Here is a 25,217-nt window from a genome sequence, read left to right as displayed (position 1 = left end):
CCATCTTGCTCTCCTGTCCCCCCCTTTATCCCCATCCCCGTCCCCATCCCTGTCCCCCCCTTTATCCCAATCCCCTTTTCCCCATCCCTGTCCCCTGTCCCCCCATGGGGCCGGGGGTGTCACTCAGAGCCACCCCAGCCCTTTCGGGGGTGGTTACGAGTTTTGGTGGCTGAGCACCCCCCAAACCTACCCCGTCAATAAAGCAAAGCAGCCTCATTTCCTCACTGAAACTCAATTTATGCGCCAAAATTCACCCCAAAGAGGGGACACCCCAAACCCACAACTCCTCTTCCTCCTTACCGGGGTTTTGTCCCCATAACCCGCCCCGGACACGCTGTCCCCATCTCTGTCGGTGTCCCCATCTCTGTCGGTGTCCCCCGCTCGGTGTCCCCGGCTCGGGGTCCCCTCAGGGCGGCAGCAGCGGCGCTCGGGCGCTGCCCATGGGGTCGGAGCGCTGTCCCGTGCGGATGTTGAACATGGGCAGCGTGGAGAGCGGCCGGGCCACGTCCCGGGGCACGTCCCGCCTGCCGGCCATGAGCCGCAGCTCCCGCGTGTCCCCCGCGATGGAGCTGTGATGGAGCAGCTGCAGGCTGCGGGGACAGCGCGGCGTGGAGCTGGGGCTGCCAGCAAACCCCCCTCGGGAACCGCTTTTTGGGGTGTCTGTGCCGTCATGGGGTGAGCGTGGCGGGTGTTTGGGTGTGCGCCCCAAAATTGGGGTCTTCGCCCCAAAATGAGGGTGTGCACCCCGTCGGTGGGGGCTGCTCCTCGTCACTAGGGGCTGCTCACCCTTCAGTGGGGTCTGAATGATATTATTGGGGTCTGCCCCCCAAAATTAGGGTGTGCACCCCGTCTGTGGGGGCTGCTCACCATCACGGGGATCTGCTCACCCTTCAGTGGGGTCTGAATGATGTTATTGGGATCATCACCCCAAAATGAGGGTGTGCACCCCATCACGGGGGTCTGCTCACCCTTCAGTGGGGTCTGAATGCAGTTATTGGTGTCTGCCCCCCAAAAGTGAGGGCTGAACCCCGTCATTGGAGTCTGTGTCGTTTCTGGGGTCTGCCCCTCATCTTTGGGGTCTGTGTGTCGTTTCTGGGGTCTACCCCTCATCTCTGGGGTCTGTGTGTCGTTTCTGGGGTCTGCCCCTCATCTCTGGGGTCTCCTCCCTGCCCGGGGTCCCTCAGAGGCTGTCACAGAACTGAAGCGGCTCCTTGTGCCCCACCCCAGGCCTGAGAGGGGTTTTGGGGGGCCCGGAGGGGTGGGGAGGGCAGGAGGGGGCTGTAGGGGGTGTGGGGGGGACCTTTATGCTCCGTGGCACCCCCAAAAGAGTTGATTGTCCCCCCTTTTCCTGCCCAGCTCTGTCCCCACACTGGGCCATAAGAAACCTCCCAAAACAGCCCCCCCAAAAAACAGCCCCCCAAAGCACCCCCCAGCACCCCCCCAGCTCAACCAGCACTCACTCAGACGTCTGCAAGTCCCGTTTTTCCCTACAAAGCAGAAGAAAAAGAGGAAAACCCCAATAATTATGGCGAGAAGGGCTCTCCCCACCCCCGGCTCATCCCGGGGGTCACAAGGGGCGGGCAGGGGACACCCGGGGGGGGGACCCCCGACTCACACTCCCTCCCGGCGGCAGCACATGAGGTGGCCCAGGAGCAGCGACAGCAGCGCGGCCACGGCCAGCGGCACCAGCATTGTCACCAGGAACGGGGACAGCAGCGCCCGGGCGGGGGCATCGCTGGGGGGCTCAAAGCCGGACCCCCCCTCCAGCACCCCCGGCCCCCAGAGCGGCCCCGGCGGGGAGGGGGTGGGAGACACCTGCAGCTGGGGGAGAGTGGGGGTCTGGGGGGGCTGGGGGGGCTGGGGACATGGGGGACATGGGGGACACATGGGGGAACACGAGAGGACAGGGGGACACAGGGGACTTGGGGGAACACGGGTGACACCAGGGGACACAGAGGGACACAGGGGGTCTCACCAGGGTGAGGTTGCACCAGCGGATGGAGAAGTGGGGGGCGAAGGTGTCGTAGCAGGAGGCCAGGGGACGCTGGCCGCGGTGACAGCGGGCACGGCTCTGCGGGGACACGGCCGAGGCCAGGCACGGCGAGAAGGGGCTGTGGGAGCCCACCTGGACGTACACCCTGCACAGGAGGGCACCCCAAAACCCACCACATTGAGAATGGGCTGTGGGAGCCCACCTGGACGTACACCCTGCACAGGAGGGCACCCCAAAACCCACCATGGTGAGAAAAGGGTAATCCCAAACCCCACCATGGTGAGAAAAGGGTAACCCCAAAACCCACCATGGTGAGAAGGGGCTGTGGGAGCTGTGGGAGCCCACCTGGATGTTCACCCTGCATGACATGCCCAAACACACCATGGTGAGAAGACCCCACCCCACAGGTGGGAGATGACCCCAAACCCCCTCATGGGCACCGAGTCCATCCCCATGACCCCAGCCCTGCCCGTACCCCTCCTTGTGGCCCAGAGGTGACCCCAAACCCCTCATGGGCACTGAGTCCATACCCCTGACCCCAGCCCAGCCCATACCCCTCCTTGTGACCCAAAGCTGACCCCAAACCCCTCAGGGGCACCGAGTCCATCCCCCTGACCCCGGCCCAGCCCGTACCCCTCCTTGCGGCCCTCGATGGGCAGCGGGACGCGGCCGCCGCGGTCCAGGGCCGAGGTGACGCTGACCACATGCAGGTCCCCGCGCTCCCAGAGCCCGGCCGCGGCCTGCAGGAACAGCTCCCGCGCCGCCTCGGGCAGCAGCTCCTCCACGTCCCTGTCCCCCACCAGGAACTCGGCCTGGAACGGCGCCTCCCCGCCTGCGGGCACGGTGACACACGTGGGGACGGTCTGTGGGGTGGCACCCGTGGGGTGGCACCCGTGGGGACGGTCTGTGGGGTGGCACCCGTGGGGTGGCACCCGTGGGGACGGCCTGCGGTCACCACGGAGCCATCCCGGGGGGTTTGGGGCGCTCGGGCCGTACCTGGAGCGGGGGTGACCACGATGACGAGGCGCTGCGACGCGGTGGCGAAGGTGTGGCGGTTGTAGGCCAGCACCTGAGGGGACACAGGGGACACCTGGGGTGGGCCAGCTGCGGTCCTGCTTCAGCCCAGGACCCACGGGGCCATTCCTGGGTACTGTGGGTGCCCAGCTCACACCTGGGCACTGTGGGGCCATACCTGGGTACTGTGGGTGCCCAGCTCACACCTGGGCACTGTGGGGCTGTACCTGGATGCTGTGTGTGCCCAGTTCATACCTGGACTCTGTGTGTGCCCAGTTCATACCTGGACTCTGTGTGTGCCCAGCCCATACCTGGATGCTGTGTGTGCCCAGCTCACACCTGGACGCTCTGTGTGCCCATACCTGGATGCTGTGGGTGCCCAGTTCACACCTGGATGCTGTGTGTGCCCAGCCCGTACCCGGACGCTGTGTGTGCCCATACCTGGACGCTGTGAGTGCCCAGCTCATACCTGGACACTGCGTGTGCCCATACCTGGATGCTGTGTGTGCCCAGTTCACACCTGGATGCTGTGTGTGCCCAGCCCATACCTGGATGCTGTGAGTGCCCATACCTGGATGCTGTGTGTGCCCAGCCCGTACCTGGACGCTCTGTGTGCCCGTACCTGGATGCTGTGGGTGCCCAGCTCCGGTGCCCCCGGGCAGCCGTACAGGAAGCCGGGCAGCCCGGAGCCCCGCTGGGCCAGGCGCAGCCACCGCGGCAGGTCCGGGTGTCCCCACAGGTGGGCACGGAACGTCACCGGGGCTGTGGGCACACGGGGATGGGTATGGGCACTGCCGGCGCCCCCCCTTTACCATGCCCAGCCCCCCGGGCCGGCCCTCACCATCGTCATCCTCGCTGCCGCTGAAGGCCTCCAGGAAGGGCTCCCGCTCCAGCTCGTGCACGAAGACGGCTCCGGTCTCGGCGGGGACGCGGAGCTCGGGGAGGACGTGGTGGTCGGGGACAGCGGCCAGGGACACCCCCAGGGCCAGGGCTGCGGCCACACGCGGGGCTGGAGCCAGGGCTGGGAGCGTGGCCCCTCCCTGCCTCAGTTTCCCCAGTGCCCACAGACCCTTGGGGCTCTCAGAGGGGCAGCAATGTGTCCCCACAGTGCCAGGTGTCCCCACAGTGCCAGGTGTCCCCACAGTGCCACGTGTCCCCTCAGTGCCAGGTGTCCCCGGGGCAGAGCAAGAGGATGTTTGGGGGCGATGGGGACAGGGATAGAATGAGGTCAGGGCTGGGACAGGGCAGGGAACAAGGACAAGATGGGGACAAGGGTGGGATGGGGACAAGGGTGGGATGGGGACAAGGATGGGGACAAGGATGGGATGGGGACAAGGACGGGGACAAGGGCGGGATGGGGACAAGGATGGGATGGGGACAAGGATGGGGACAAGGACGGGGACAAGGACGGGGACAAGGGCGGGATGGGGACAAGGATGGGATGGGGACAAGGATGGGGACAAGGATGGGATGGGGACAAGGACGGGGACAAGGGCAGGATAGGGACAAGGATGGGGACAAGGGTGGGATGGGGACAAGGACGGGGACAAGGACGGGGACAAGGATGGGGACAAGGACGGGATAGGGACAAGGACGGGATGGGGACAAGGATGGGGACAAGGACGGGGACAAGGGCAGGATGGTGACAAGGACGGGATGGGCCCAGCACTTTCCCCAGCCCTGGCTGTCACACCGAGGTCCCACTCCTTGTCCCCGCCATGTCCCACACCCCGCTGGCACAGGGACACGGTGGCTTTTTTTAGCTCTGGCACGTCCCAGCCCCGTCCCCCCCTGTCCTCCCCCCTGCACCCCCCGTGTTCCCCCCAGTTTGGGGTGCCCCCATCCCCTCGGTGCCCCCAGGCCCTGCCGTGTCCCCCGGGGGGTGACAGGGCTGTCACTCGCCTGCCAGCGCCCAGAGCCGGAGCAGCTCGGGGCCCTCCATGTTCCGGCACCGGGAGCGGGGCCAGCGCTGATTGACGGGGCCAGCGGGGCCGGGGGGGCCCTCGGGGGGGTCCCACAGGGGACACCCCTCCGGTGCCACCTCTGTCACCGAGGCACGGCGCTCCGGGGCTGTCCCGTGTCCCCCCGAGGTGTCCCCAGGGCGGGCGGGCTGGTCCCGGTGCCACCGCTCGGGGGTGGCGATTTGGGGACACCTGGGGACAGCTGAGACCCCCCCGGCATGGCCACCAGCGGGACGGGAACACGCGTGTGCGCTGCGAGGGGACGGTGACACGAGAGTTGCGATGAGGGGGTGACAGTGACAGGGACCTGGGGCAGGGTCTGCCCCCTCGCCCTCAGGAACGCAGTGGGAGGACAAAAAACGCAAATAATCCCCCCAAAATATTCCCTGGTTGTGCAGAAACGGGGGGCAGCGCTGTCCTCACCGGTCAGGGCCCTGGTCACAGTGTCCCCTCCTGCCACCACGGCCAGGGGATGCGCTGCACCCCCGGAGGGGTTCGGGGGAACATCGGGGTCCTGTGGGGACACTGGGGGGGCTCTGGCGTGGGGGGACCCCGGGGAGGGGAGCAGGGGACAAGTGGGGGGGACAGGGGACACAGGGACGGGAGTGGGGACACGGGGACAGAGCCAGAAGGGACACAGGGACAGGATGGGGGACGGGGGTACAAACTGGGGGGGGACACGGGGATAAAGTGGGGAGGTGTGGGTACAAAATGGGGGGGGGGATATGGGGACAGGATGGGGACAAACCTGAGGGGATGATGTGGGGACACAGGGACACGTCCGGGAGGTGGCTACAAACCTGGGGGGTGCAGGGACGAGACTGAGGGGACACGGGGACAGAGGTGTGGGAGAGATGGGGACAGAACTGAGGAGGGAGGGGGGACAAGGGGACAGATCTGGGGAGGGGGACACGGGGACAGAACCGGAGGGGGACACGCGGGGACGGAAGCGGAGGGGGACACGCGGGGACAGACGCGGGTGGGGACACGCGGGGACAGAGGCGGGGGGTGGCAGCACGGCAGCTGCGGCGGGGGGGCCCCAGGCTGCACAGCGCCGTGCCGGGGGGGCCCCGCCGCAGGGAGGGGACCCCGGGGCGGGCGCGGGGAGCGCGGCGCAGCGTCCCCATGGCCGGGCTGCGGCGGCGGCGGCGGCGCTGAGGCCGAAGCGCGGCTGAGGAAGAGGAAGAGCGAGCGCTGCTCAGACCCAGAGGGCTCTGCGGGCAGCGGGGCGGGCAGAGCGCGGCGGCGGCGGCGGCGGCGGCGGCTCCATCACCGGCGCGCAGAAAGGGGAAGAGGAGGAGGAGGAGGAGCGGCGAGGAAGGAAGGCAGGAAGGCAGGCAGGAAGGAGCGGAGGGGCCCGCGGGATGGCCATGGCCTGACCGGGCCGGGGCAGCGCTGCCCCCCGGCACAGCCCCCCCGGCACAGCCCCCCGCCCATGGCGCGGTAGCGGGCGCGGGGCCCGGGGGCAGCGGCGGCGGTGGCGGCGAGCGATGCGGGCGCCGGGACCATGCTGAGGACCGAGGCCGGCGGGGCCGGGGGGGCCCCCTCGGCCGGGGGCGCGGCGGGGGCCGGGGGGCTGCGCAGCGCGTCCCCGCACCGGAACGCCTACGAGGCCAGCATCCAGGCCCTGGCGCCCACAAAGGAGGCCGACGGCGAGGACGGCAAGAAGAGCCGCGGGAAGAAGTATGGCTCCAACGTGCATCGGATCAAGAACATGTTCCTGCAGATGGGGACGGCGCCCGGCCCCGAGGGCGCCTGCGACCTGGCCAAGGCCAAGGAGAAGCCGGTGCGGCTCTCCCTGCCCCGAGCCGGCAGCCTGGGCGACGGCGTGGACCAGGGCAGCCTCCTCAAGCTGGGCACCAGCGTCTCGGAGCGCGTCAGCCGCTTCGACTCCAAGCCCGACAAACCCTTCTCGAAGCTGCAGGAGACCCGCAAGATCTTCGAGAGGAGCCCGCAGGAGAAGGCCACCAGCACCAAGCTGCTGCTGCGCAAGGAGCGCGCCGGCTTCCAGGACCGCAAGCTGGACGTGGTGGTGAGGTTCAACGGCAGCACCGAGTCCCTGGACAAGCTGGACGCCGACGCCGTGTCGCCCACCGTGAGCCAGCTCAGCGCCGTCTTCGAGAAGGCCGACCTGAGGAACAACCTGCACAAGGCGCAGGGCCGGGCGGCCGCGCCGCTGGGCGCCAAGGCGGTGCCCAAGCGGCCCAGGGTGTTCGCGCCCGGCTCGCGGGGCGATGGCACCGGCGAGGGCACTGCCACCCCGGCCCGTGCCCGGCCGCCCGAGGAGGAGAAGGCGGCGGCGAAGAGCGGGCGGCCGGCGGAGAAGGAGGCGACGGCGCCGAGGGTGCAGGAGGTGTGCAAGATCAAGCCCGTGGAGGTGGAGGAGAGCGGAGAGGGCGAGGAGGAGGAGGAGGAGGCAGCGGCGGGTGGAGCGGTGCCCGCGGCCCAGCCGGCCAAGGGGGATGAAGGCCCCGCGGCCCCACGGCCGGACGGGGGCTCGGGAGTGACCGCGGGCGAGGAGGGCGTCAAGGGCGAGCGGGCGGAGGAGGGCGACGGCTCCGAGGAGGCCAAGAAGGAGGACTTCTCCGAGGCCGACCTGGTGGACATAAGTGCCTACAGCGGGCTCGGGGAGGACTCGGGGGGCAGCGGGCTGGAGGAGGAGGACGAGGCCGAAGGGCTGTACGAGCCCGAGTCGGGCTGCGTGGAGATCCCGGGGCTGTCCGAGGAAGAGGAGCCCGTGCCCAACCGCAAGATCCAGTTCAGCACGGCCCCCATCCAGGTGAGCCTGGCTGGGCAGGGAGGGAGGGCAGCCAGGGTCAGGGGTGCCAGGGTGATGGGTACCCCAGGGTGAGGGGTACCTCAGGATGAGGGGTACACCAGGATGAGGGTGCCAGGGTGATGGATACCCCAGGGTGATGGATACCCCAGGGTGATGGGTACCTCAGGATGAGGGGTACCCCAGGGTGATGGATACCTCAGGATGAGGGGTACACCAGGGTGATGGGTACCTCAGGATGAGGGGTACCCCAGGGTGATGGGTAGCTCAGGATGAGGGGTACACCAGGGTGATGGGCAGCCCAGCCTGGGCTGTGTGACCCCCACACAATCACCCCTTTAGCAGGGATAGAAAAAGGGGCTGGGGGTCTCTGTCTCCATGCCCTGTGCCCCCCATGGGACAGGGCTCCCTGTCCCTGTCCCTGCGCTGGGGGAAGCAGGGCCTGGGCCTGGTTAATTAGCTGGTTAATGAGGGGCTGTGCCCGGAGCCCCCAGGCCTGGTGTGACAGTGACAGGTGGCACTGGGACCCAGCACCGCCGTGCCGTGCCCAGGCTGGGCCCAAACCTCTCCATATTTTGGGTGGGGATGCCCGAAATGCCCCGGAATGGGGCTGGGGCATCCCTGGGGGCTCCTCCCTGCGCGGGGGTCCCTGGGGACACGGTGACAATGGGGGCATTGTGCCCCCAACCCGGTGCCCAGGACGGTTTGGGGAAGTGGAGGCAGAGGAGGAAGGGGAGGAAGGCAGGAAGGGAGGCAGAGGAGGAAGGGGAGGAAGGGAGGAAGGGGAAGTGCCTCGGCAGCGTGGCCGGGTGGGCGGCATCACCCCCTCCCTGCGGGGATCCTGCGGGCTCGGGGGTCCCCAGCCGGGATGGGGGGGGGGGGTAACGGGGCCGTGCAGCTCTTTGGGGGTGTCCCCTCCCTCCCGCCCGGGTCCCCCCGGCCGCAGCAGCAGCAGCAGCAGCAGCAGCGGGCGCTTTGTGCCCGAGCCGGGTTATTTTTAGAGGCCGGCCTATATTCTGGCTCTGAGTCAGAGCGGGTGGGTGGCCCCACCTGGGACGGGGACAGGGGACAGACACTGCCGTGGCCCGGCTGGGGACACGGGGGGCTGCAGCAGGAGGGTGGCCCTGCTCCCGTGGGATGCGCCAGCCCAGCCCTGGGAAGGTGCCCTGGCTGGGGATGGGGGTTTGGGGATGCTCTGCTCACACCATAAATGGGGTTTTGGGGTGGAGGAGATTTTGGGGTGCTCTACTCATCCCATGGATGGAGATTTTGGGGTGCTCTGCTCACCCCATGGATGAGGATTTTGGGATAGAGGAGATTTTGGGGTGCTCTGCTCACCCCATGGATAGGGTTTTTGGGGTGCTCTGCTCACCCCACAGATGGAAATTTTGGGGTGCTCTACTCACCCCACGGATGGGGTTTTTGGGGTTCTCTGCTCACCCCACAGATGGAGGTTTTGGGGTGCTTTTCTCACCCCATGGATGAGGTTTTGGGGTGCTTTTCTCACCCCATGGATGAGGGTTTTGGGGTGCTTTTCTCACCCCATGGGTGGGGGGTCTTTGCGGTGCTCAGCTCAACCCATTGATGGGATTTTTGGGGTGCCCTGCTCATCCCAAAGCCTCTCAGCTGTGAGGGGGCACATGGGGATAGGTGGGGTGGACACCCAGGTGTTAGAGCACCCCAAATCCCTGCCTGGGTGATGCTGAGCCCCCCAAACCCACTGTGGGGGGGAAGATGGGTGACATTGGGGACCCCCCCCAGCCCAGCACTGGGGGCACATTGCAGCCCCTTCCCCACTGCAGATCCCCCCCAGGACCCAGGGACGGGATGGGGGGCACAGCGTGGGACCCCCCCAGGGATTTCCTGTGACAGGGGGACATCGTTGTGGCCAGGGAGACATCCTGTCCCCTGCCCTGCTCCTCTCCGTCACCCCTGGGTGCCACACGGTGCATCCTGCTGGCCCATGGGTGTCACCAGCCTTTGTCCCCTGACACTGGGCCCTAATTCCCTTTGTGGCCAGGCTTTATCCCGTGCTGTGTGATCCCTAATCCCCTCCCTGGCGGCACCCAGGGGCTGGGGCCCCTCCAGGGACATCTGCCAGGCCTGGCCAGCCCCTCCCCACCGCCCCCAGCCTGGCCACAGCAGCCTGGTGCCCATCCCAGCCCGGCCAGGGAGGCTTTGGGGCGTCCTGGCACCGTCCCCTGCCCCCGAGCCACCCTCACTCACCCCTTTGTCCTTCCCAGCTCCCCCCTGTCACCATTTGGGGCTCTCCAGGGGCTCGGTTCCGTCCTGGGGGGCTCCTGTGGGGTTCACCCCCCCTGGCTGAGCCCTCCCTGGTGCCCCCAGGTGTTCAGCACTTACTCCAACGAGGATTACGACCGCCGCAATGAGGACGTGGATCCCATGGCGGCCTCGGCCGAGTACGAGCTGGAGAAGAGGGTGGAGAGGCTCGACCTGTTCCCCGTGGAGCTGGAGAAAGGTGGGTGCCGCCGGCAGGGCCGTGCCCGGGGCGGCGCGGAGGTGCCAGCCCGGCGGGACACGGCTCTGTGTGCCCGCAGACTCGGAGGGGCTGGGCATCAGCATCATCGGGATGGGCGCCGGGGCCGACATGGGCCTCGAGAAGCTGGGGATCTTTGTCAAGACGGTGACGGAAGGAGGGGCGGCGCACCGGGACGGCAGGTACGGCTGCGGGCGGCGGGGCAGGGCTGCCAGGGCTGCCCCAGGGCCGGGCAGGGGCTGTGAGGGTGCCCTCGTCCCCAGGATCCAGGTGAACGACCTGATCGTGGAGGTGGATGGCACCAGCCTGGTGGGCGTCACGCAGAGCTTCGCCGCCTCCGTGCTCAGGAACACCAAGGGCAGGGTCAGGTATGAGCTGGGATCTGGGGGGGGTGGGCAGCCCTGAGAGCCCCCCCAGGCTGTGCTGAACCCCGGGATCCCTGCCCCACAGCCTGGCCCCACCACCTGGCCCCATCGCCCCGCAAAGTGCCACCCTGGTGACCCCAAAGTGCTCCCAACTCATCCTCACCCCCTGAACACGCTGCTCCCGGGAGAGCTGCAGGGGTGTGCCCTGCAAGGGGCATCAAAGGTGTCCCCTGGGTGTCCCCTGGGTGTCCCCCTGGCCTGTGGTGCCCCTGGGTGTCCCCTGGGTGTCCCCCCTGACCCATGGTGCCCCTCGGTGTCCCCTGGGTGTCCCCCCTGACCCGTGGTGCCCCTGGGTGTCCCCTGGGTGTCCCCTGGGTGTTCCCCTTGGCCCGTGGTGCTCCTGGGTGTCCCCTGGGTGTCCCCCTTGGCCCGTGGTGCTCCTGGGTGTCCCCTGGGTGTCCCCCCTGACCCATGATGCCCCTGGGTGTCCCCTGGGTGTCCCCCCTGGCCCGTGGTGCCCCTGGGTGTCCCCTGGGTGTCCCCTGGGTGTCCCCCCTGACCCATGGTGCCCCTGGGTGTCCCCGGGGTGTCCCCCTGACCCGCGGTGCCCCCCAGGTTCCTGATCGGGCGGGAGAAGCCGGGCGAGCAGAGCGAGGTGGCGCAGCTGATCCAGCAGACGCTGGAGCAGGAGCGGTGGCAGCGCGAGATGATGGAGCAGCGCTACACGCAGTACACCGAGGACGACGAGGAGGTGAGCGAGGGCACGGCGCTGCCCTGCGGGGCTGGGGGTGGCACGGTGGGCGCCCAGAGGTGCCAACGCCGCCCCTGTGCCCCCCCCCAGACCGGGGAGTACGCCACGGACGAGGAGGAGGAGATGAGCCCCATGTTCCCCAGCGGGGAGATGGCCATCGAGGTGTTCGAGCTGGCCGAGAACGAGGACGCGCTGTCCCCCGTGGAGATGGACCCCGAGAAGCTGGTGCACAAGTTCAAGGAGGTGAGGAGGGGCTGGAGAGGGCAGGGGGGTGCCCGCCCGGGGGGCTGTGCCCGCCCCGTGCCCACCCCGTGCCCACCCCGGCTCTCCCACAGCTCCAGATCAAACACGCCGTGACCGAGGCTGAGATCCAGCAGCTCAAGAGGAAGGTGAGGAGGGGTCCTGGATGCCCAAGGGTGGGGGGACACCCTGGCAGCTGCCCTGGCACCCTGGATGTCCTTCTGCACCTGCCCTGCATGGGCCATGCCATGTGCTGCCTGTCACCTGGCTGTGCCATGTCCTACCATGCTGTGCCATGTCCCATCCCCATGGCTCCCATGGCTGTGCCATCTCCTGCCTGCCACCTGGCTGTGCATTGTCCTGCCTGTCACCTGGCTGTGCCATGTCGTGCCACGCCGCACCACGTCCCATCCCTTGGCTGTCCCATGTCCCATCCCTGTCTGTGCCGTGTCCTGCCTGTCCCCTGGCTGTGCCATGTCCCATCCCTGTCTGTGCCATGTCCCCTGGCAGTGCCATGTCCCATCCCTGTCTGTGCCGTGTCCTGCCTGTCCCCTGGCAGTGCCATGTCCCATCCCTGTCTGTGCCATGTCCTGCCTGTCCCCTGGCAGTGCCATGTCCCATCCCTGGCAGTGCCATGTCCCATCCCTGTCTGTGCCGTGTCCTGCCTGTCCCCTGGCAGTGCCATGTCCCATCCCTGGCAGTGCCATGTCCCATCCCTGGCAGTGCCATGTCCCACCCTTGGCTGTGCCATGTCCCATCCCTGTCTGTGCCATGTCCCATCCCTGGCAGTGCCATGTCCTGCCTGTCCCCTGGCAGTGCCATGTCCCACCCTGTCTGTGCCGTGTCCCACCCCTGGCTGTCCCACGTCCCATCCCTTGGCTGTCCCATGTCCCATCCCTGTCTGTGCCACGTCCTGCCTGTCCCCTGGCAGTGCCACATCCCATCCCTGTCTGTGCCGTGTCCCACCCTGGCAGTGCCATGTCCCATCCCTGTCTGTGCCGTGTCCCACCCTGGCAGTGCCGTGTCCCATCCCTGTCTGTGCCATGTCCCACCCTGTCTGTGCCGTGTCCCACCCTGTCTGTGCCATGTCCCATCCCTGGCTGTGCCATGTCCTGCCTGTCCCCTGGCAGTGCCATGTCCCATCCCTGTCTGTGCCATGTCCCACCCCGCTCCCTGGCGGTGCCACACGCCGTGGTGACCCCGCTGTCCCCAGCTGCAGTGCCTGGAGCAGGAGAAGGCGCGCTGGAGGGCCGAGAAGGCCCAGCTGGAGCAGAGCGTGGAGGAGAACAAGGAGCGCATGGAGAAGCTGGAGGGTTACTGGATGGAGGCCCAGAACCTGTGCCAGGCCGTGGACGAGCACCTCAAGGAGACCCAGGCCCAGTACCAGACCCTGGAGCGCAAGTACAGCAAGGCCAAGCGGCTCATCAAGGAGTACCAGCAGAAGTGAGGGCAGCTCCTGGTGTCCCCTCGGGAAGGGACCTGTCCCCAGGGTGTCCCACCCCTCCCGGGCAGCCCTGTCCCTGGGCACAGGCTGGGGCACTGGGCTGAGCCATCCCCTGGCCATGGGTCCATCCCTTGGCCATGGGTCCATCCCTTGGCCATGAGTCCATCCCTGGCCATGTGTCCATCCCTTGGTCATGGGTCCATCCCTTGGCCATGAGTCCATCCCTTGGTCATGGGTCCATCCCTTGGCCATGAGTCCATCCCTTGGCCATGTGTCCATCCCTTGGCCATGGGTCCATCCCTGGCCATGTGTCCATCCCTTGGTCATGGGTCCATCCCTTGGCCATGTGTCCATCCCTGGCTGTGAGTCCATCCCTTGGCCATGGGTCCATCCCTTGGCCATGTGTCCATCCCTTGGCCATGGGTCCATCCTTGGACACCAGACCCTCTCCAGGCAGCTCCTGTCCCTGTGCCCTTGGTGTGGAGCCCTCGAGGGGCTCTGACCCCTCTGTGGCACCCTCTGTCCCTGGGCACAGACCATCCTTTGGGCAGGGACACCTCCCTGAGGTGCCAAACTCTCCCTGGCACCCTCTGTCCTTCCTTCTGGACCTTCCCTGGGCATGGGCTCCCCCCTGGGGAACCAACTCCTTCCCCTTGACTCAGACCCATCCCTGGGGTGCCAAATCCTCCCTGGGCACCCTTTGTCCATTGGCAGGGACCTTCCCCTTGGCACGGGTCCATCTTGGGAGCACCCTGGGACAGATGATGAGCTTTGAGCCCAGCCCTCCCAGCATCCCATGATCCATGGGGCACCAGCTCCTTCCTGAGCACGGCCCATCCTCTGGGGGATCCCCGGGCACCCCAACCCGCCCAGCAGGGTCCTGCCCCACCACCCAAACCCTGGGATGTGCCCTGGCTGGGGACGGGCACCCACGGCGCCAATCCCCACAGGGAGATCGAGTTCCTGAAGAAGGAGACGGCGCAGCGGCGGGTGCTGGAGGAGTCGGAGCTGGCGCACAAGGAGGAGATGGAGAAGCTGCAGGAGAAGGTGGGCACGGGGCGCCGGGACGCGGGATGTCCCTGACCCCCTGCCCGGCCGTGCCAGCGATGGATCCCGGGATCCGCTCGGCATCGGCCGCCAGACCCCAGCGGGCGGCCCCGGAGCTCCGGACTGAGCCACGGATCCCACCCCGGACCGTGGGGGATCTGCTCCCACCGGACCCTGCTGCTCCCGCCGCTGCATTGCCCTGGATCTGCTGGGGATCTGCCGGGGATCTGCTGGGGATCTGCGGGGGATCTGCCGGGGATCTGCGGGGGATCTGCCGGGGATCTGCCGGGGATCTGCTGGGGATCTGCTGGGGATCTGCCGGGGATCTGCTCGGGATCTGCTGGGGATCTGCCGGGGATCTGCTCGGGATCTGCCAGGGATCTGCTGGGGATCTGCTGGTGATCTGCCGGGGATCTGCTGGGGATCTGCTGGGGATCTGCTGGTGATCTGCCGGGGATCTGCTGGGGATCTGCCGGGGATCTGCTCGGGGTCTGCTCGGGGTCTGCTCGGGGTCTGCTCGGGGTCTGCTCGGGGTCTGCTCGGGTGTCCTGAGCCTCCTCCCGGGCCTGGATCCCGCTCTGGATCGCAGCGGATCTGCCCGGGCTCCAGCTCTGGGGCCTGATGTGCCCTGAGGGGTGAGAGGGATCTCCCCAGCAGTGGATCCCGGCTCTGCAGGGTCCTGGTGACCAGAACCGAGCCCGGGGGATCCACAGGGTGCCCGTGATGGGCACCGAGCGCAGGAGATCCCGGTGACCGGTGCTGAGCATGAGGGATCCCAAAGGATCTCGGTGACCAGAACTGAGTGTGGGGGATCCCAAAGGATCCCGGTGACCGGAACTGAGTGTGGGGGATCCCAAAGGATCCCGGTGACCGGAACTGAGTGTGGGGGATCCTAAAGGATCCCAGTGACCAGAACTGAGTGTGGGGGATCCTAAAGGATCCCAGTGACCAGAACTGAGTGTGGGGGATCCCAAAGGATCCTGGTGACCAGAACTGAGTGTGGGGGATCCCAAGGGATCCTGGTGACCGGAACCAAGCACGGGGGATCCCAAGGGATCTCGGTGACCAGAACCAAGTGTGGAGGATCCAGGGGATCCCAGTGACTGGCACCGAGTGTGGGGGTCCCAGTGACCGGCACTGAGCCCAGGGGATCCCAAAAGATCCCAATGGCCGGTGCCGAGCACGGGGCCCGGTGCTCCCGTTGGGATCCCATGCTGGTCATGCTGGATCCCCCACGGGTCCTGCGGGGCAGAGCGGATCCCAAAGGATCCCAAAGGATCCCAAAGGATCCCGCCGGGGGGGTCACCGCGGAGGGGCCGGCCCTGCCCGGCCGGGGGGCACCAGGGCACAGCGGGGAGGTCCCCAACACCCAGCAGAGCCCCCCCCCCACCACCACCACCACCACTCAGCCACCTCCATCACCCTCCAAAATGTCCCCTGGCATCCCACAGAGACTCACCCAGCACCTGCCTGCAGCCCCCTGCCCATCCCAGCCCATCCCCGTGTCCCCCGTGTGTCCCTCAGTCACCCCCGTGTGTCCCACAGTCACCTCTGTGTGTCCCCAATCACCCCAGTGTGTCCCCTAATCACCTCTGTGTGTCCCCAGTGTGTCCCCTAATCGCCTCTGTGTGTCCCCAGTGTGTCCCCTGATCACCCCTGTGTGTCTCTAGTGTGTCCCCCAGTCACCCCCATGTGCCCCCCAGTCACTTCCGTGTGTCCCCAGTGTGTCCCCCAGTCACCCCCATGTGTCCCCCAGCCCCAGTGTCCCCAGTCTGCCCCCCACGTGTCCCTCATTCCCCCCTGTCCCCCACCTCCCATCTCTGTGCCCCATCTCTGTGCCCCTGGTGCCACCCCCCATGTCCCCCCCTTGTCCCATCTCCCTGTCCCCATGGCTGTGTCCCCTCCCCCCCCCGTGTCCCCTGTCCCCCTGCGTGTCCCCGTGTCCCCCCCAGCCCGGTGTGTGTCCCCCCCCGCTGAGACCTGTCCCCTTTGCTGTTTTTCAGATCTCCGAACTGGAGGCCAAGCTGCAGACTTTGAAAAATTCCAACCCGACCTAAACCACCCTCAAAAACCGCAGCGATCCTGGGGGGGGGGCCCCCTCACACCCCCCCCTACCCCCGGCCCTGCCCCCCCCGCCCCATCCCAGCCCTTCCCCGGGGGGAGGGGGGGGGGTGAGACCCCGCCAAGGCCTCCTGGTGCCCCCCACCCCCCTCGAGGGCACGGACGGGGGGTCCGGGGGTGGGGGGGGGGACACCCCGCGTTCGTGTCTGTGTCCAGTGTGAGTCTCGTGGTGACGTGATGGACCCGCGGGGGGGGCGCGGCCCCCCCCCAGGCCTCCCCCTCCCCTCGACGTGACCCCCCCACCCCACCCCCGGACACAGCTGGCACACCTGGGGGGGGGGCACACAGGACGATGCCCCCACCCCCTCCCAAATCCCCAACTAATGTGAGCCATGCTGGGGGGGACGCTGGGAGCCCCCCCAGACCCAGCTCCTCCCCTTGGGACTCGCCGGAGCACGGCCGGGGGGGTCTTTGCTCCGCACCCCCCCCCCCACCACGGACTCACCCCCAGCCCCACATCGAGGTGACCCTGGGACCGTCGCCATGGGGGGGACCCCGAGTGTCCCCCCCGATCCCTCAGTGCCACCATCGCCGGGCAGGGGGCACCCCCGAGCCTTTGCCAAGCCCGCAGGGGATGGGGGGCACCAGCCCCACCGCCCCCCCCGGGAATGGGGACACCCCCAGCCCCACCAACGCCCCCCGAGCCCGGGGCTTTCGCCTTCCCCGGGCGGGGGGCACACACGGGGGGGGGTCCCCTCTGGGGTGGGGGCGATGCTCCCCCCCCTCACCTGTAAATAACCCCCCCCCCCAAAATCACGGCATTTCTCTGGGGCCGGGACACCCCCCAAGCTCCGGCCGCCCCCAGCCGGGCCGGGGGGGTCCCGCCCTTTGATTTTCATTTCTATTTTGCCCCCCCCCCCCGCCCCCGAGTCTCCGACAGTAACTGGATGTGGGGGCAACTGGGAGCCAGAGCTGGTTATACTGGGAAGGGGAGGCGGGGGGGCCGCGTGGGGAGGGGGCGGGGGGGGGCGGGGCCGGGGGGTCCGACTGGATTGGAACCACTTCGGGGAGGGGGGAGGGGGCTATTTAATGGGGGGGGGGTCCGGGGAGCGCGAGCCCCGGCGGGGGGCCGGGGTTATTTAATCTCACACGTGTACCTGTGGGTGTATATACTATATATAATGTACCTATGTAGCACCGCTCCCGCTCTCCGCGCCCGGCGCCGCCCCAAAAACGAGACCCCCGCCCCAAAAACGAGACCCTCCCCATAAACGAGACCCCCGCCCCATAAACGAGACCCCCGCCCCATAAACGAGACCCCCGCTCCATAAACGAGACCCTCGCCCCATAAACGAGACCCTCGCCCCATAAATGAGACCCCCGCCCCAAAAACGAGACCCCCGCTCCATAAACGAGACCCCCACCCCAAAAACGAGACCCCCGCCCCAAAAACGAGACCCCCGCCCCACAAATGCGGGCTCGGCCTCGCCCCCCGCCTCCTCCTGCCGGCGGATGGGCCTGGGGGGCACCGGGGGGCATCGAGGAGGGTGGGGGGGAATTATTTAGGGTGGTAGGAAGGGGTGGGGGGCACGGGGGAGGGTGAGAAGCATTGGGGGATTGGGAAGGGTGGGGGGGAACTGGGAGGGTTGGGAAGGACTGGGAGTGATTTGGGGTGGTGGGAAGAAGTGGGGGGGAATGGGGAATGGGCAGGGTGGGGGGCACTGGGAGGGTTGGGAAGGGCTGGGGGGCACTGGGGGAGCCGGGCACGCTGCGGGGGCGCACCGGGAGGATCCCCTGGGCCGGTGGGCACCGGGGGACACTCGGGGACACCGGGGACGATGGGAACGCTGGCGGCAGCGCTGTGGCCGCGCCCGTGTCCCGCCGGTCGCTGTCCCTTCAGCACCGACGCGCGTCCCTCCGTGCCCGGTGCGGCCGTGCCCTCGGTGCCCCCCGGCGCTGTCCGTTCAGCACCGGGCTCGTGTTCGCGGTCCCCCGGGTCCCGGCGTGCCCATCCCCGGTGTCCGTTCGGCCCCGGGCTCGTTCCGGGCGGGGCAGACCCCGCCCCCGCCGCCCCCGCCGTTTCCGGGTTCCTGTGCCCCCCCCGCGGCCCCCGGCCCGGCGGGGCGGCTCGGCAGCGCCCTCCGCTCCCACCGGCGCCGAGCCCGGCCCCGAGCCCGGCCCCGAGCCCGGCCCGGCGGGAGGCGAGCGGGGCCGAGCAGGATGCCCGAGGAGCGCGGGTGAGTGGGGAGGGGGGGATCGGGCAGGGCGTCACCCCCGGACAGCGGCCCCGGTACGGCCCCGGTACAGCCCCGGTACGGCCCCGGTACAGCCTCGGTATAGTCACGGTACAGCCCCAGCCCCGGTACGGCCCCGGTACAGCCCCAGCCCCGGTACAGCCCCGGTATAGACTCGGTAGAGCCCCGGTACAGCCTCGGTACAGTCACGGCACAGCCCCAGCCCCGGTACGGCCCCGGTACAGCCCCGGTACAGCCTCGGTACAGCCTCGGTATAGTCACGGTACAGCCCCAGCCCCGGTACGGCCCCGGTACAGCCCCAGCCCCGGTACAGCCCCGGTAGAGACTCGGTAGAGCCCCGGTACAGCCCCGGAATAGACTCGGTAGAGCCCCGGTACAGCCTCGGTATAGTCACGGTACAGCCCCAGCCCCGGTACGGCCCCGGTACAGCCCCGGTACAGCCCCGGTACAGCCTCGGTACAGCCTCGGTATAGTCACGGTACAGCCCCAGCCCTAGTATGGCCCCGGTACAGCCCCAGCCCCGGTACAGCCCCGGTACAGCCCCGGTACGGCCCCGGTACAGCCTCGGTATAGTCACGGTACAGCCCCAGCCCCGGTACGGCCCCGGTACAGCCCCGGTACGGCCCCGGTACAGCCTCGGTGTAGTCACGGTACAGCCCCAGCCCCGGTACGGCCCCGGTACAGCCCCGGTACAGCCCCGGTACAGCCCCGGTACGGCCCCGGTACAGCCTCGGTATAGTCACGGTACAGCCCCAGCCCCGGTACGGCCCCGGTACGGCCCCAGCCCCGGTACAGCCCCGGTATAGACTCGGTAGAGCCCCGGTACAGCCTCGGTGTAGTCACGGTACAGCCCCAGCCCCGGTACAGCCACATCCCCGTTACGTTCCCGGTAGCTCCCGTCCCCCGGGACAGCCCCATCCCCTCGGTTCGATATTCCCGGTCCAGACTCATTCCCGGTCCGGCATTCCCGGTCCAGCCCCACCCAGGGACACCATTCCCGGTCCAGCCTCTCCCCCCCCGCCGGTACCGGCCCCTCCCGGGGCTGCTTCCCACCCCCCCCCCCCGGTGCCTCCGAGTCCCGAGGAGCCCCCGCCCCGCCCGAGACTCCCCGAACACGGGGGCGGGGGGGGTTTAACCCCTTCCCGGCCGCTCTGCAGCGGGGATCCCCAGCTCCCTTCCCATGGGAGGCACAGAGGGGCTGGTCCCTCCCCTGGTGTCCCCTCTGTCCCCAGCCCTGTCCCTCCCCTGGTGTCCCCTCTGTCCCCAGCCCTGTCCCTCCCCCGGTGTCCCCTCTGTCCCCAGCCCTGTCCCTCCCCTGGTGTCCCCTCTGTCCCCAGCCCTGTCCCCCCCCGATGTCCCCTCTGTCCCCAGCCCTTGTCCCCAGCCCTGTCCCTCCTCTGATGTCCCCTCTGTCCCCAGCCCTGTCCCACCATGTCGGTCTCCAAGCTGCAGGACACGGACGAGGTTTTTGGTGAGTTCCTGTTCCGGGGGGGGCCTGGGGTGCAGAGCCCCCCTGGGGGTGCAGAGCCACCCGTGGGTCCCCACCCACCCTCAGTGTCCTCCTGTGTGCGGGCTTGGGGACAATGTGGGCTTGGGGACACGGGGATGTGTGTGGGGAAGGGGACATGGGGACACACACAGGGTGTGGAGTGACAAGGACATGGGGACACAGCCAGGGCACTCAGGAATGGGGGTCGGGGGGCACAGGGGTGTGCAGGGGGTGACAGGGACCTGGGGACACAGGGACCTTGGATGGGGTTGGGGTGCAGGGTGGGGATATTGGGGGGATCCCGGTGGCACCTGGGCAAAGCGTGTCCCCCCTGGGTGACGGGGACACTCTGTCCTCAGGGTCACCCACTCCTCTTTCCCCGTGCTGGGCCATCTCTTTGAACACTTCTCTCTGTCCCCCTGTCCCCTGTCCCGCCCCACCGGGGTGCCCCATCCATGTCCCCAATGCTCCCCTCTCCTTGTGCCCCCTCCTGTCGTCCTGGGACTGCCCACCTGCCCTTTGGCTCTCCTGCCCTGTCCCTGTCCCTCTGTCCCTCTGTCCCCTCTCCGCTGGGCTGGCCCTCCCTGTCTGTCCACCTGCCTCCAACGCTTCCCTGTCCCTTTCTCCCTGCTCATCCCTCCCTCCATCTCCCATCTGTCTGTCCATGGATCCATCCATCCATCCATCATCCATCCATCCATCCATCCATCCATCCATCCATCCATCCATCATCCATCCATCCATCCATCCATCCATCCATCCATCCATCCATCATCCATCCATCCATCATCCATCCATCCATCATCCATCCATCCATCCATCCATCCATCCATCCATCCATCCATCATCCATCCATCCATCCATCCATCCATCCATCCATCCATCCATCCATCCATCATCCATCCATCCATCATCCATCCATCCATCATCCATCCATCCATCCATCCATCCATCCATCCATCATCCATCCATCCATCCATCCATCCATCCATCCATCCATCCATCATCCATCCATCATCCATCCATCCATCCATCCATCCATCCATCCATCCATCATCCATCCATCCATCCATCCATCCATCCATCCATCCATCATCCATCCATCCATCCATCATCCATCCATCCATCCATCATCCATCCATCCATCATCCATCCATCCATCCATCCATCATCCATCCATCCATCCATCCATCATCCATCCATCCATCCATCCATCCATCCATCCATCCATCCATCCCTCCATGTCCACCCCCACTTTCCCGCTCTCTCCCACCCCACGCCGTCCCGCTGTCTGTCCGTGTGTCCATCCGTCCGTCCGTCTCTCTGCCCCGGTGTCTCTGTCACGGGCAGATTTTACCGCTGTGGTTCCAGAGACGCCGCGTTTGGACAGCAGCCTGCACAAGGCCCGTGCCCGGCTCCTGGCCCGCGGCCGCCGCCAGCGGCCCTCGCGCTCCCGCCTGCGCGACAGCGCCAGCTCCACCGAGGGCGACGAGGGGCCCGAGGCCGCGGTGAGACGGGACACGGGCTGGGGACACTGGGGACACTGGGGACACTGGGGCTGGGGGGTCACAGGGGCTGGGGACACCAGGGACAGTGTCAGAGGACACCAGGTCCGGGGGGTCACAGGGATTGGGGACACCAGGGATAGACTCAGGGGACATCAAGGGCTGGGGGGGTCACAGGGATTGGGGACACCAGGGATAGACTCAGGGGACATCAAGGGCTGGGGGGGTCACAGGGATTGAGGGCCTCAAGGATGGACTTGAGGGACAGCGGGGCTGGGAGTGTCAGGGATTGGGGACACCAGGGATGGCCTCAGGGGACACCAGGGCTCGGGGGCACAGGGACTGGGGCCATCAGGGATGGACTTGGGGGACATCAAGGACTGGAGATGTCACAGAGATTGGGGACACCAAGCATGCCAGGGACAGGCCTGGGGGCACCATGGGCACCAAGGATGGGTTGGAGAATTGGGGGCAGGGAAGGTGGTCTGGGGGACATGGGCTCTGACCCCTGCCCGTGCCCCCGCAGGGCACCGAGGGCGAGGGCAGCCCCCCGGCCCCCTCGCCCTTCTCCCGCACCGACGGCTTCTCCTTCGAGCCGGGGGTGGCACGGCCGGGCCTGGGGGACCCCCCGGCCCCCACGCCCCCCCTCAGCCGCTACCGGCCCCTCACCAACACCCCATCCCAGGAGGGGCTCTCGGGGCCCCCCGCACCCCAGTCCTGCCCCAGCTCCGACAGCTCCCCCGGCTTCGGCCGCCGCCACCCCCGGCCCCGGCAGCACAGCGAAGGTGAGACCCCCCAGACCCTGGGGACACCTGGGGGGGACAGAGGGTGACAGCCCGGTGCCACCCCTGCAGATGACAGCCGGGACATGAGCCCCCCCTCTCCCGCCAGCCCGACCGTGGGGCTCGATAAGAAAACGAGGAGGAAATTCTTGGATTTGGGGTGAGAGCTCAGCCTGGGCAGGGGGGAGGGACAGGGATGGATGGATGGATGGATGGATGGATCCATGGATGGATGGATGGATGGATGGATGATGGATGATGGATGGATGGATGGATGGATCCATGGATGGATGGATGGATGGATGATGGATGGATGGATCCATGGATGGATGGATGGATGACAGATGGATGGATGGATGACAGATGGATGGACAGACAGAAAGACAGAGGGGGTCCTGGTGCCCCAGCCATCAGGTCACACCCCTGTTCCCAGGGTGACCCTGCGCCGGGCATCCTCTGGGAAGAGCCGCAAGGAGAAGAGCAGCAACCGCCTGTCCATGGGCAGCAGGTGAGGGACTGCCCCGGGACAGGGGGACACGCGGGGACACCTGGGGACAGCCTGGGGACAGCCCTGACCCTGCTGTGTCCCCAGGGATGTGTCAGAGGGCCCCGGCCGCCCCTCGGGCTCCCCATTCCTGCCCTTCTCCTGGTTCTCGGACAGCGCCCGGGGCTCGCCCGGCCCCGCGTCCCCCGCGGGCTCCCCCCGGCACGAGGGGCTCAGCCCCCCCAAATCCGCCTCACAGGTGAGCCCTGACATGGGGACGGGCCTGGGGACCCCATGGGCTCTGAGAGAGGGGGTGACACCAGCTCTGGGGACAGAGCCAAAGCCCCATAGGGTTAGGGAGAGGACTCGAAGCCCCACAGGGCCAGGGGGGCTTTGTGGGGGTGTCAGAGCCCTGCAGAGTCGGGACAGGAATTGGGGTGTCCAAAAGCATTTAGGGTTGGGGTGGCTTTAGGGGAATCAACACTTTGAGGGGGCTGGCAGCCAACTGGGGGCTGTGGGGTGCCTCTGGGGTGGCTCTGGGTGTCACTGGGGGGCTCTGGGGTGGCTCTGAGGACCACTGGGGGCTGTGGGGTGGCTCTGGGTGTCACCAGGGTGGCTCAGGTGTCACTGGGGGTCACTGGGGTGGCTCTGGGGGCAGTGGGGTGGCTCTGGGTGTCACCAGGGTGGCTCAGGCGTCACTGGGGGTCACTGGGGTGGCTCTGGAGGTTGCTGGGGTGCCTCTGGGGTCCCATCCCTGCTCCTCCCGCTGCCCAGGACTCGGAGCTGAGCGAGGACTCGCCCCCATCCAGCGCCAGCCCGCGCCTGCCGGGCCCCCCCAAGTGCTCGTACCCGTACCACACGCTGTCGCAGTCCTCGGACGAGGTGAGAGCGGCGCGGGGGGCGCGGGGGCCGCGGGGCCGGGGCTGTGCCCACCCCGGGGGCCCGGGAAGCCCCGGCTGACCCCCGTGCGCAGCTGCTGGAGGAGCCGGCGGGCGCGGCCGCGGGCTGGACGTGCGGCCAGGTGGGGCAGTGGCTGCAGAGCCTGGGCCTGGAGCGCTACGTGCGGGAATTCGCCGAGCGCGGCGTGGACGGGCCCCGCCTGCTGCTGCTCGATGGGGCCAAGCTCAAGGTGCGGGGCCGGGGGGGCTCCAGGGACCCCGAAAGATGGAGGGAGAGAGGCTCAGGGTGCTCCAGGGGGGGATTGTGTGGGGCAGGAAGGGCTGGGATGGGTCGGGGTGCCCCAATTCTGTGGGGCAGGAAGGGCTGGGAGGGTTCAGGGTGCCCCAATTCCATGGGGCAGGAAGGGCTGGGATGGGTCGGGGTGCCCCAATTCCATGGGGCAGGAAGGGCTGGGATGGTTCTGGGTACCCCAAAGGGGAATCCCGTGGGGCAGGAAGGTCTGGGATGGGTCAGGGTGCCCCAAACTGGGTTTCCATGGGTACCCAAACCCCGCTGTCCGAGTTGGCCTTTCCATGGGTCGGGATGCCCGGACACCCCAAGGGACGATCCCAAGGGAGGCACGGGCGGTTCTGGGCACCCCAAGGGAGGCACGGGCGTTGTGGGCACCCCAAGGGAGGCACGGGCGTTGCGGGCACCCCAAGGGAGGCACGGGCGTTGTGGGCACCCCAAGGGAGGCACGGGCATTCTGGGCACCCCAAGGGAGGCACGGGCATTCTGGGCACCCCAAGGGAGGCACGGGCGGTTCTGGGGACCCCAAGGGAGGCACGGGCGTTGTGGGCACCCCAAGGGAGGCACGGGCAGTTCTGGGGATGCCAAGGGAGGCACGGGCGTTGTGGGCACCCCAAGGGAGGCACGGGCGGTTCTGGGGACCCCAAGGGAGGCACGGGCATTGTGGGCACCCCAAGGGAGGCACGGGCGGTTCTGGGGACCTCAAGGGAGGCACGGGCGGTTCTGGGCACCCCAAGGGAGGCACGGGCGGTTCTGGGCACCCCAAGGGAGGCACGGGCGTTGCGGGCACCCCAAGGAGCCGCTGTCCGGGGAGGCTCCGTGCCGGGGTGCCCGTGCCAGCCCGCGGTGCCGCAGGCGCTGGGCGTGGGCAGCTCGCAGGACCGCGCGGTGCTCAAGCGGCGGCTGAAGGAGCTGAGCGCGGCGGCCGAGCGGGAGCGCAAGGCCCGGGACAAGGCGGACAAGCAGCGCGACAAGCACAGGAAAAAGGCGGAGCAGGAGCAGCGGCGGAGCTGAAAACCGGGGGGTCCCGCACCCCATCCCCACCCAGAGCCCCCCGGGACACACGCGGGGCACGGCCAGGGGACACCGGCCCGGCCCCTTTGGGGATGCAGAGGGCACTGGGACACCCCCAGCCCGTCCTGCCACCCCACTGTCACCACCCCGAGGGGTCCCGGCCGCTCCCCACCCGCACCCCTGGCACAGGAGGGGACAGGGCACAGCCCGACCCCCCCTCACACACGGGCACCCCCAAATGGGGGGCAGGGAGTGAACCCCGCCCCCCCCACAGCCCCCAAGGCGGCCCCCCGAGGCCGCCCCAGGAAATAAAAGGGTATCAAGGGCCAGTGCAAACTGGAGTGACCGGTG

The 25,217-nt window shown here is 68.1% G+C and overlaps 3 protein-coding genes across 5 annotated transcripts; 2 read left to right on the top strand and 1 right to left on the bottom strand.

The window, feature by feature from the left end:
- Nucleotides 1–236: 236 nt before the first annotated feature.
- Nucleotides 237–4,964, bottom strand: SGCA (sarcoglycan alpha). Of its 2 annotated transcripts, none has more exons than XM_058041727.1 (9): nucleotides 4,910–4,964; nucleotides 3,849–3,998; nucleotides 3,630–3,769; nucleotides 2,990–3,062; nucleotides 2,627–2,825; nucleotides 1,976–2,138; nucleotides 1,616–1,821; nucleotides 1,461–1,487; nucleotides 237–590 (listed from the first exon to the last, which is right to left on the bottom strand). In XM_058041727.1, the coding sequence occupies exons 1-9, from the start codon at nucleotides 4,947–4,949 to the stop codon at nucleotides 407–409; spliced, it is 1,182 nt and encodes a 393-aa protein (XP_057897710.1). In that variant the 5' UTR covers nucleotides 4,950–4,964; the 3' UTR covers nucleotides 237–406. The 2 variants fall into 2 exon arrangements, with proteins under 2 accessions (XP_057897710.1, XP_057897711.1); XM_058041728.1 differs by having other exon boundaries at nucleotides 1,616–1,815.
- Nucleotides 4,965–6,475: 1,511 nt separating this feature from the next.
- On the top strand, nucleotides 6,476–16,217 carry PPP1R9B (protein phosphatase 1 regulatory subunit 9B). The gene is made up of 10 exons (XM_058041729.1): nucleotides 6,476–7,747; nucleotides 10,091–10,223; nucleotides 10,303–10,423; nucleotides 10,505–10,609; nucleotides 11,222–11,357; nucleotides 11,448–11,600; nucleotides 11,693–11,746; nucleotides 12,811–13,040; nucleotides 13,992–14,088; nucleotides 16,092–16,217. The coding sequence occupies exons 1-10, from the start codon at nucleotides 6,476–6,478 to the stop codon at nucleotides 16,143–16,145; spliced, it is 2,355 nt and encodes a 784-aa protein (XP_057897712.1). The 3' UTR covers nucleotides 16,146–16,217.
- Nucleotides 16,218–18,313: 2,096 nt separating this feature from the next.
- On the top strand, nucleotides 18,314–25,109 carry SAMD14 (sterile alpha motif domain containing 14). 2 transcript variants are annotated; one of them, XM_058041732.1, is made up of 10 exons: nucleotides 18,314–18,386; nucleotides 19,824–19,875; nucleotides 21,265–21,401; nucleotides 21,925–22,183; nucleotides 22,253–22,340; nucleotides 22,614–22,688; nucleotides 22,773–22,923; nucleotides 23,439–23,546; nucleotides 23,638–23,793; nucleotides 24,708–25,109. In XM_058041732.1, the coding sequence occupies exons 2-10, from the start codon at nucleotides 19,836–19,838 to the stop codon at nucleotides 24,864–24,866; spliced, it is 1,173 nt and encodes a 390-aa protein (XP_057897715.1). In that variant the 5' UTR covers nucleotides 18,314–18,386; nucleotides 19,824–19,835; the 3' UTR covers nucleotides 24,867–25,109. The 2 variants fall into 2 exon arrangements, with proteins under 2 accessions (XP_057897715.1, XP_057897714.1); XM_058041731.1 differs by having other exon boundaries at nucleotides 21,244–21,401.
- The last annotated feature ends 108 nt before the right edge of the window (nucleotides 25,110–25,217 follow it).

This window comes from Melospiza georgiana, chromosome 28 (assembly GCF_028018845.1).
Source record: "Melospiza georgiana isolate bMelGeo1 chromosome 28, bMelGeo1.pri, whole genome shotgun sequence".
Taxonomy (NCBI): domain Eukaryota; kingdom Metazoa; phylum Chordata; class Aves; order Passeriformes; family Passerellidae; genus Melospiza; species Melospiza georgiana.
Note: the sequence above shows the minus strand (reverse complement) of the source record. Positions and strands in the feature narration are given on the sequence as shown.

Coding starts and splice junctions, on each gene's coding strand:
- SGCA (XM_058041727.1), bottom strand. CDS start 4,949: ATGGAGGGCCCCGAGCTGCTCCGGCTCTGGGCGCTGGCAG. Junction 3,063..3,629: donor TGGGCACCCACAGCATCCAG/GTACGGGCACAC, acceptor GTGTCCCCTCAG/GTGCTGGCCTACAACCGCCA. Junction 591..1,460: donor CGGGACTTGCAGACGTCTGA/GTGAGTGCTGGT, acceptor CTGTCCCCGCAG/CCTGCAGCTGCTCCATCACA.
- PPP1R9B (XM_058041729.1), top strand. CDS start 6,476: ATGCTGAGGACCGAGGCCGGCGGGGCCGGGGGGGCCCCCTCGGCCGGG. Junction 10,224..10,302: donor CCCCGTGGAGCTGGAGAAAG/GTGGGTGCCGCC, acceptor GTGTGCCCGCAG/ACTCGGAGGGGCTGGGCATC. Junction 11,358..11,447: donor ACACCGAGGACGACGAGGAG/GTGAGCGAGGGC, acceptor GCCCCCCCCCAG/ACCGGGGAGTACGCCACGGA.
- SAMD14 (XM_058041731.1), top strand. CDS start 19,836: ATGTCGGTCTCCAAGCTGCAGGACACGGACGAGGTTTTTG. Junction 22,689..22,772: donor CGCCTGTCCATGGGCAGCAG/GTGAGGGACTGC, acceptor CTGTGTCCCCAG/GGATGTGTCAGAGGGCCCCG. Junction 23,547..23,637: donor TGTCGCAGTCCTCGGACGAG/GTGAGAGCGGCG, acceptor CCCCGTGCGCAG/CTGCTGGAGGAGCCGGCGGG.